This window comes from Myotis davidii, unplaced genomic scaffold (assembly GCF_000327345.1).
Source record: "Myotis davidii unplaced genomic scaffold, ASM32734v1 scaffold582, whole genome shotgun sequence".
Classification (NCBI taxonomy): domain Eukaryota; kingdom Metazoa; phylum Chordata; class Mammalia; order Chiroptera; family Vespertilionidae; genus Myotis; species Myotis davidii.
This window is the reverse complement of record NW_006294113.1, coordinates 366,226-376,983: the sequence shown is the minus strand read 5'-3', so window position 1 is coordinate 376,983 and position 10,758 is coordinate 366,226. Positions and strand designations below refer to the sequence as shown.

Below are 10,758 nucleotides of genomic sequence, written 5' to 3'. Positions count from 1 at the left end.
ATCTCTCTCTCTCTCTATCTCTAGTCTCTATCTCTAAGCCTAATATGCAAAGTGTCCCCTCAGGAGTTCAACTGCTCGCTATGACATATGCTGACCACCAGGGAGCAGTACAGAACGAAGAAAGGCCCCGGCTGGCAGCTGGAAGTCCCCAATTGGCCCTGATTGCCAGTCAGGCCTAGGGACCTTACCCATGCACAAATTTCGTGCACTGGGCCTCTAGTAGCAATATAAAGAAGAATCTCACATTTTATGCAGTGGAACAAAGATAAGGATAACTGACTTCTGTGAGAAAAAATACAAGTAGAATATATTAGAGCAATATCTTTAAAGTACTAAAAGAAAAGACAATCAATCTAAAATTCTTTACTGAGTAAAAATATCTTTCAAAAACAAAGGTGAAAAAACACCTATTCAGATATACAATAGCTAAAAATAATTATCACCAGCAAACACATGTAACAGAATTGTTAAGGATATCTTTCAAGTAGGAAGAAAGTGACATAAGATAAAAATCTGGATCTACATGAAGAAATGAAGAATACTGGAAATCGTACTTACATGAATAAATATAAAAGATTCTTACTAATTTAAATCCCCTTAAAAATAATCATTTTGATTCACAGATTGCCATAATTTAACCCTGTGAGTGCCAACCAATATCCTAGGAACTATGCTAAAATTGCCAAGGCATTTTTGCTGATTTTACAGAAGTTTAGGAAAAAAATTATGAATCCCAAGTAAATGAAGTTACACAGTCAAAAACTTAAGGAAACTTTTACTACATTTGTTTTCATCTTTGACATATATTGTTAGTTGATTGTATTATGAAATACTAGTAGAAAAGAAAATTTGAACAAAACATATAATGTTAAAATAAAGTACTCCCGGCACTTTTGGTGAAAGACAGGAGGAGCGTGATCACGCTCCCCGGCACTCTAGGCGTTAATAAAATAATTATTAGTACTATCTTGTACTCTTCATAATAAAATTCACCATTTGTATGTGTTCACATGTCATTATTATTTCAATTACCGCAGCAATACCTCTAAATACAGCAAATTAAAGATTTCAAAAGGAATTACAACTTGAGCTAAGAAATTAGCAATCGTTCTGATGAATTAGTAACCACAATGTATTCTCAAAGATGAATATATATGCTCAACAGTTTACCTTTGCATAAACTAATTTCAGTTAATACTGTGTATTAAGACAACAGACTCAGATGGCAGAAGCCAAGTACAATCACACCTCAACATATCCCTTCTCTTTGTAAAAAGACTTAAAAGGCTATTGATTTTTCTTTCTGATAAAATATATTTTAACCAAAATGTTGTAACATACCTGTATTGCTATTTAACCATAGCCATTCATTAAAGAATTTATAAAGAAACATATATCCCAGGCATTGCACCATATTATGCCAGGAGCTGGGGATACAAACATCTCCCTGGCTGGTGTTGCTCACTGGTTAGAGTGTAAGTCCATGCACTGCAGGATACTGAGTTCAATTCCTAGTCAAGGGTACATACCTGGGTTACAAGTTCGATCCCCAGCCCAACTGGGCCATGTGTAGGTCGGGGCACGTGCAGGAGGCAACCAATTGATGTGTCTCTCTCACATGGAAGTTTCTCTCTCTCCCCTCCCTTCTTTCCACTCTCTCTAAAAATCAATAGAAAAATGTCCTTGAGTGAGGATTTACAACAATAACAAAATCAGTATTATACTCTTAATAGACAAGTCTAATAGGAACAGGGTGGAAATATTTGTTTTTGAAATGTGGTAATATGCTTGAAGTTATGCCTATAGAATGTTTGTTCTAGCTTCTCAAGTATCTAAATGTAAAATGGTCCATTTCACCTAAGTTATCAAATTTATATAGAATTGTGAATATTATTCCTTTATTGTGCTTTTGATGTCTGCAGGATCTGTAGTGATACCCTGTTTTATTTCTGCTATTGAATATAATCTATTTTCTATTTTATTTTAATCAATCCTGCTAGAGGTTTATCAGTTAAATTGATCTTTAAAAAAAAACCACAGCACTTTGTTTCATTCATTTTTCTCTAGCTTTTCTGTTGTCAATTTCATTTATTTTTGCTTTTTATTATTTCCTTCCTTCTATTTACTCTGGTTATGCTTTTTTTTTATATTCTTAAGGTGAGAGTATAGATTGTTGATTAGAGACTTTTTATTTTTTCTAATTATGAATTTTTAGTGCTATAAATTTCCCTCTGAAATTTAATTAGTCTCAGAAAAAGAATATGATATGGCTACAAGTTTGAGAATAAATAGCAGAAATTTTAAGACAACCAAGTGGAAAACAGAATTACCAAGAAAAGAAAATTTTCAAAGTAAGACAGCTACAAGATGATGTTAATATTCCTAAAATAATTCCTCAAAACAAAATGACTTGGACTGAATGACTTCAAGTAAATGACCATAAAGTCAGGCACATATAAGAAGCGACAACTGGATACATGGAACATAACCCACCAAATTTGCATTACAGATAATGCAAGACAGGGAGCAGGGATGTAGAGGACAGAGTTTCTGAATCTCATTTTTCCAGTTAGTACTCTCAGATGAATTGCTTTACTACTCCATCAATTTCACAGATTCCTAAATGCTGCCCAACAGGAGCGGAGGCTGTACACATGTGAAGGATAACTGTAGAACCACCATAATTTCATTTGAGTTACCCCTCTATGGAAAAATGGTAATTTTGAATATAATGTATGAAAGAATATCTTTTTTGCTTACCCTCTGAGCTTTTGCAAGTTCTTCTTTCAATCTTTCATAGCCCTTTTCTCTGACTTCCAAAACAGATGGGCTTCGTAAACGGGACAGACTTTCTGTACTCAACCCGAATATATCATCACTGCCATCACAAGCTTCTGTTATAGTAGCACCCTGCAAAAACTCCCTCTCTGCACTACAGTTGTCCTTTCTCGTAGTTAATACCGTTAACCCAGCCGTTACTCCAGAGGTAGAACAAGGTGCTGGGTCTGTAACATGGATGCTGTAAAGGAGAGTTCAGGAAACATCAGCATGTGCTTAAATATAACTGGCATAAACACAGGTCTAGAAACGCTCAGGTCATAAACAAACTGGTCTATCCAATTTGGTAGCCACTATATTAATTAATAGCATGTTCTCGGTCAAAGCTAACATATTCTAAATCCTAATACCCACATGGCTAATGGCTATCACATTAGCACAGAAACAGAACATTTTCATCATCACAGAAAGTTCTACTGGATAGTGCTACTCTGAACAGGGGTCGGCAAACAAAACAGGTTAAATCCAGCAAGCTGCCTGTTTTCATAAGGCACACAAGCCAAAAATTATTTTTATATTTTCAAATGGTTGAGAAAAATCAAAATAATATTTTGTGGCACAAGAAAATTGTATGAAATTCAAAACTTGGTGCCCAAATATAAAGTCTTACTGGAGTTATTCATTTACATACTGCCTATGGCTGCTCTTGTACTTTAACAGAAGAGTTGAATAGTTACAATAGAAAATGGGTAGCCCACAAAGCCTAAAATATATTGACTACCTGGCCCTTTCCATAAAGTTTGCTGACCCCTGATGTTGAGTATTAACATGTATTGCTCTTCATGACAAGCTTATATGATTCAAGTTTTTGAAAACATTAAAACTTAAAATAAGGTAACCAAGCAAACTGTCCATTTGTTTAGTACAATACTCAAAAATAAGCATCTTGATGATCTCCTACCTGATACCAGATATTTCCGTACAATTTAAACGTCTGGGGGATGAATATACAGGCTGTGTAGGAAGGTCGGAGACATCTAAGGCATTAGCCTGGATAGGGGCAGAGCATAAAGATGAAGGGAGAGGCCGGTAGATGACACCTGGTGAGGTAGTCGGCTCTTGAGCTCCCGATTCATACACGCCAAGAAGGTCCGGAGAAGTAGGTGAAGCAAGGTTTACTTCATGGAAGCCTTCCAAGGGGTCATTAGCCATAGTAAAAGCCTCATCATAAGATAACCTATTGTTAAAACAAAAAGCAGATAATTATTCTGAGATAGTGTCACTTAAAATTAAATTACAATGTGTAACTATAAGTATTTAATGGTCCATTGTAAAGTATAAACTTACAATAAAAGAGGTAGCAAAGAAAAATAATTATAATCATTTAACATTTATTAAGTGACCTCAGAGTACAAATGCTACAAAAGGCTAACAATCTGATTTGGAATGAACTTGAGAGTGATAGCTAATACTGTTAAAGCGAGTAATAAGTAACAACGAGAAATAAGTAAAATTTTGCCTGATATTTTTAACTTTGCTATCATATGACATTGGTTAGAATAAATAGAAGAGGCAGTAAAATACGTATATATAGAATGAGACAGACCTAAATTCAACAATCTGTTCTGTTCTGCTTCATACTGGCTATGTGACTTTGAATGAGTCAGTATTTTCTCTCGTTTATTTTGAAATCATTTCCAATTTAATAAGAGCTGCAGAGCTATTATATGCCTTTCACAAAGATTATAAAACTGTTAACATTTTGGGACCACTTAAGAATAGATTTCAGACATGATGCCCATTATCCCTTAATATCTATCACTCTATCCTAAGTACAAGGACAATCTCCTCTTTAACCACAAAAACACCATGAAAATCAGAAAGTTAATGTTGATCAATATTACCATCTAATCAATAGGCCCCAATCAAATTTCACTGGCTATCCCAATAATGGCCTTTGTTGTCCTAGGATCTCATCCAGGACAATGTATAACATTTCTCTAAGCCTTAAATTTCTCCTCTGATGGGATGAGAATGGGGATAACAATATTTCCTCCCTTCTCCAAATTGCTGTGAGGATTAACAGAGACAATCCACATAAAATACCAGTGTGCTATGTATCTGGCACACAGTATGGCCTCAATAAACATTTGTCATCATAGTCAGCCACTAACAATAACATGTATGCTTCAGTTTCTCCATAAGCAAAAAATATTTCCCATAACTACTCAATTACATCAGAGTTCACATGAAAACTAAAAAGTGTACCACTTAAAATTTTCTACCTGAAGGATCTAAAATAAGTCTTATAAATCTTTTACTGATTTCCTACTGTCTACAAAATAAAGTCCAAACTTATTAGCTTAAAAATCTATGTCTTCTATTATCTGAACCAAACTTCTTTCCATTTTTTTCCTCCCTATAAGTTAATGCATATAACATAGGACAGCACCTCTGAGCAATGCTTCTACCCACAATGTTTTCATTCTGGGGTGACACATTTAATCATAGTTTAAATTCAAGATATAGCTCTAAATTTCTTCATTAACTATTACAAAAACTCAATTCATTAAGCTGAAAATTTTTACTTTCTCATACTCTTAATAAAAAGTGGTCAGCCCTGGCTGGTGTGTCTCAGTGAACAGGGCATCCATTTCCCAGTCAAGAGCACATACCTAGGTTGCAGGTTTGATCTATGCCAACTCCCAGGGTGCAGGAGGCAACCAATCGATGTGTCTCTCTCTCCCTCTCTCCCTTCCACTCTCTCTAAAAAAAATCAATGGGAAAAATATCCTCAGTGAGGATTAACAAAAAAAAGGGGGGGACAGACATGAAAGCTAGACTTTTTCAAACTGACCTTGTCTTGCAGATTTAAATTTTAGCTTGGAACCATGTAAATAATAAAACAATATTAAATTTTAAAAAAGAATTCCTAAAAATAAAACAAATGAGCCTAGTTATGTATTGAAACGGTAGCTTAACCACATACAAAAAAAGCGATAGCAAATGACTTAAAACAGTAATAAAATTGTATATCCCTAGTGGAATATATTTTATGGACAAAAGGAAATGAAAAATGTCATGAACTATTTTCAGTAATCCTATTAGTAATAACGCTGATATTGCTATTCTGAAACTATTATTTCTAAGATTAAGCAAATAAATTATTATGTTAATGTCACTCAGAACTAAGATTTTTAGCATATAAGAGACACAAACATAAAACCAAAGAAGTTAAAATTCTGAAGTCCTAAATTTTAACCAGAAATATCAAAAAAAAATTCCAAACTTTATCCACTGAAAAGGTGTAGCAATAGTAATCAACTCAGGAGCAATGAGTACCCCTTGTGCCCAGAGTTACACCATCTCCAACTAAAAAAAAAAAAAAGGAAAAAGAAAGAACAAGGGCTCCTTGGAGAAATGGCTGATTCGAGGCCCAGGGCAGTAATGGACAGAAGGTCCCTGGAACATCTTGTCCTACAAGGAAACAAGAAAGCAAGAAATCTATCCAAGACTACTGGAGCGGTACCAAAAAGACTCCCACTAACCAAAAATGGGGCCGTCTGAACGTCAAAAAGGATAATATCTGTAAAGAACTGAAACAAAACATTTTTAAATGCATGAGCTCATGAAATAATGTGTCTAGAGCAATAACTATCAAGAGCTATTAAAACTCTAAGAGAATTTAACTAGTATAACTGATGGATCAGAATGATAGTACTTGAATAGCACCTTTATCTCAAAAAGGGAGAAAGTCAAACATTATGAGGATTATGTGATAAAACAGGAAATGAACACCCCCACCATCCATGAAGCATTTTTGCCCCTTGGTGGGGGGGGGGGGAGGGACCCCAATCCAATCACGTGTCTAAGTCTTCATCAGTTCATAGGAAATACAGAGGAGAGAGGAACATATTAAATAGCATCATAAGGATTAAAACAGCAAAATCTAGACTTTGGGAAACTCTACTTGACAAACCACCTGGTTTTTTCAATAAATATACTGGGGTAAAAAAGTAAAGGGAATTATAAATTTAAAAAGAGTCTGAAGAGACTACAATAACTACATACAATGTGTGGACCTTTTCTGAATTGTTATTTGAATAAACCAAATGTAAAAACAAACATTATGAGACAATCAAGGAAACCAAAATACTAGTTATTGCTAATATTATAAATTATTATCAATTTAGGGATAATAATGGTAATATGGTTATGTAAAAACTCATTATCTTTTAGAGATACACACTTAAGTATTTACAGATGAAATAAGATTACTTGTATTTGCCGAAACCGGTTTGGCTCAGTGGATAGAGCGTCGGCCTGCGGACTGAAGGGTCCCAGGTTCGATTCCGGTCGGGGGCATGTACCTGGGTTGCGGGCACATCCCCAGTAGGAGATGTGCAGGAGGCAGCTGATCGATGTCTCTCTCTCATCGATGTTTCTAACTCTCTATCTCTCTCCCTTCCTCTCTGTAAAAAATCAATAAAATATATTTAAAAAAAAAAAAGATTACTTGTATTTGTTTCAAAACAATCCGTGGGGAGAGGGAGGGAATGAGGAGCTGAGTCATCCAACTACCAGTCCCAATCACACAGAGATTATAGAGCAGTTTCTCCCAAAAAGCAGCTACTATATATTGAGCACTTACTAAATGTCAGGTATAGGTCTAGTACATTACAGTTAAGGAAATCTGCAGCTTAAGGTAACCAGAATTAAAATCTAAGTCTGTCGGACTCCAGAGTGCAAACTCTTACCCACCACAACATACTACCACCATGAGAACTGCTTTGCTGTTCCATTGTTAGACCATTCGATGAAAAGTGTTTCTCCTTAAGCTGAATTAAAATCCTTCATCCCTGCAACATCCGCTCTATTTTCCCTATATATAACATAACATTTCAGTTATTCTTTCAACAAGTGTTTACTGAGGGCCTACAATGTGCCAGGCTCTGGGGAAAGATGATGATAAGTCATCTGTTTCCAAACAGTATCAATATAGTAGGAAAAACTGACAAGGAGAGAAAATGATACCTTGTGGTAAGTGCCTCAGAAGATGCACAAGTACTAAGAAACCACACCAGAGGAGCAAATAAATCAGGTGGAAAGGACTTCCAGAGAAACTAAAGCTGAAGACAAGACCCAAAGTACAGGTAGGTAGTAATGAAGAACAAAGCCTTGGAAAGGCTTGCCATGTCCAAGGTGTGAAAGCAAAGCGTTTATAGAAAATACAAATATGCCATAAATTGTAGCACAGGCTTTGAACATAAGAAGCAAGCCTGAAAGAGGCAGGTTGGAATTCTGCTTCTGACAAATTACTGGGCCAGTTTGGGCCTAGGTTCGCTCATCTGGAAATCTGTGCCTTGCTTTTCTACCACACAGATGAGAATTACGACGAGATAATGCATATAACACTAGAGCACCTCTGAGTGGTGCCTCTACCTACAATGTTTTCATTCTGGGGTGATACATGTAATCATAGTTTAAATTCAAGTCACTTGAGCAAAGGAGATTATTTTAAGATTAAATTTAGTCCTTTTTTTCAAGCATGTGAAATTTTCATAAAATGTAATTTAGCTGGTAAGGAGCTAATAATCAAACTGGTCTGAAAATCTTTTGCTCTTAAAAATATATGGAAGCTTTAATATTTTATAGTCAAAGTTCTTATATGAGTAATATAAATTGCTATTTTTAAGCAGTACTCTTTGCATTAATAAGTAATTCAAAAAAAAATCTAATTTCAATTGGAGATTACCCCAATTCATAAACTAAACTTGTCAAGGATCACTACAGATATGTGAAAAAAGTTAACCATGTTAAATTCTTACGGGTTATTTACCAACACAGCTTGGGTGGCTTTATTATTATTCAGTTTCAAGAAATAAAGCTGATTTCCAATCATAAGGGAAAGCTGCTTACAACAATTTTTATTTCTGATCCCCAATATGCATTTCATATTATTTCTTCTTTCTAGAAGTCAGTATTACCACAGAAAAAGCAGCAGCCAATATTTACTGAAAGTTAACTATGTGTCAGATACTTTTGCTAAGAATTTCACATGTATTAACTCACTTAATGTCTAGAAAAACCCTAAAAACTTTTTATAAAATTTATCCTAATTAAAATGAATTTTCTAATTGCAAACAAAAGGCATCCATAGGGCAACACAAGAAATTAAGATGAACTACAGGTTCAGTATTTTCAATTAAACATCTAAAGGACATGGGTAAATAGATACACATAATAAATGAAATTTAAAAACTCAATTTAGTAGATCAGTAGTCCAAAAAACAAATAAAATCTATTCCACCACAATGTAAAACACATTTTTCCCTTTATTTGACTTGCCTTGACAAGTGGAAAACATAGGACTTACTTGCAGGAAAAAAGAAAACATTTTAAAGCTGTAATTTTTATCTTTTTCCTCATCAATTTAGCATTTAAAATGTAAATAATTTTAATTCTGTATTTACTAAAATCCATCAAAGCACTACATTTTGGAAAGTAAACAATTTCTATCACAGCAGAGCAGAAACAACAGTACCTGGAGAAGAGAAGGTTCTAGTTTTGACCAAGTTCTAAGTTACATATGCAAATTTAGGCGGACCAGTAAACTTCTCTGAGCCCAAATATTTCCATCTATTTAGTCATGGAATTGAACCCAATGATCCTAATTGTGAAGTAGTGAGTATTCCTGTCTGTTAGAGGGAAGCTAGGGGGTTTGACTTCCCAAAGGGGAAAAATTAATCGATACTGCTACCTCACCAAAAAGCTTGTATTCTAGAAGCAGGCTCAAAACCTCTCTGGACCAGTAACTAACAATGTGACCTGAAAGCCTTAAGTCTGAATTTCTCATCTGAAAAACAGCAATTAAAAACTGCACCTATCTCATAAGGTTGCCATGAGAATTAAGTCATACAACACACATAAAGGGCTTAGCACCATATCTGCCACTTACCAATTTAGATTAGTCATTACTAATTATAATGTCTGCAAGTTATTTTCTGAATACTTGCTAAGTATTTTTGTCACTCTGTATCAGCACAAATGACAACATCAAGAACAAAAAATAATGGTTGTTTTGTTGGTTTAAATATTATTAAAAATTAAAAGTTTATGGTTCTGAATATTCTTCCTCAACAAAGCAAGTATCTATATGTCATACTGTATATATGAAATCTGTTTTATCTTATCCTATATAATAAAAGCGTAATATGCAAATCAACCAAACGGCAGAACAACCAGTCACTGTAACGAGCACTGACCACCAGGGGGCAGACACTCAACGCAGGAGCTGCCCCCTGGTGGTCAGTGTACTCCCACAGGGGGAGCACCACTCAGCCAGAAGCCAGACTCACAGCTGGCAAGCGCAGTGGTGGTGGCAGGAGCCTCTCCAACCTCCAGTGCAGGCAGGTGGTAAGGAGCAAGGGGTCTTGGACTGTGAGAGCCCCTGTCAGCAAGAGGTATGTCCACCTGCCGGCTTAGGCCTGATCTGGCAGGCGGACATCCCCCAAGGGGTCCCAGACTGCAAGAGGACATAGGCCGGGCTGAGGGACCTCCGCGGCCCTCCCCCCCCGGCCCATGAATCTCATGCACTGGGCCTCTAGTAATATAATAATAATTAAATATTTCAAGGCAGATCAAAAGAAAAATGTTTAAGAATTATAACATGGGCACTCCGGCTTTTCCAAATCTTAACTATGGTAAATTGTGGTATATCTAGACAATGGAATACTATGCTGCTGTAAAAAAGAAGGAACTCGAGGAGAGAAACTAAGATGGCGGCAGAGATAAACACCGGGAAATTAATGCCGCTCACAACAATTGATTAATACCTCAGAAAAACAATACGGACATCATCAGAACCACGGGAAGCCTGGCTGACTGTAAATTCTACAACTAGAAGGAAGGAAAGGCACACTGAGAGCAAGAGAAGCTGCAGAAGAGAAGCGCAGAGGTAGGGGGCTCGCGCGCGCCCGC

The 10,758-nt window shown here is 35.9% G+C and overlaps 1 protein-coding gene across 5 annotated transcripts in view; it reads right to left on the bottom strand.

The window, feature by feature from the left end:
- The window catches only part of RAB3IP (RAB3A interacting protein), a 57,724-nt gene that overhangs the window by 36,110 nt on the left and 10,856 nt on the right, over positions 1-10,758 (bottom strand). For all 5 annotated transcript variants that reach the window (XR_001514630.1, XM_015566834.1, XM_015566835.1 and 2 more), the window contains exons 2-3: positions 3,740-4,015; positions 2,761-3,019 (exon numbers count right to left, since the gene is read on the bottom strand). Coding sequence is in view for 4 of the 5 variants with exons in the window: in XM_015566834.1 (XP_015422320.1) it covers positions 2,761-3,019; positions 3,740-3,990 (510 nt within the window). In the remaining variant the exon portion in view is untranslated. The remainder of the gene's footprint in view (positions 1-2,760; positions 3,020-3,739; positions 4,016-10,758) is intronic.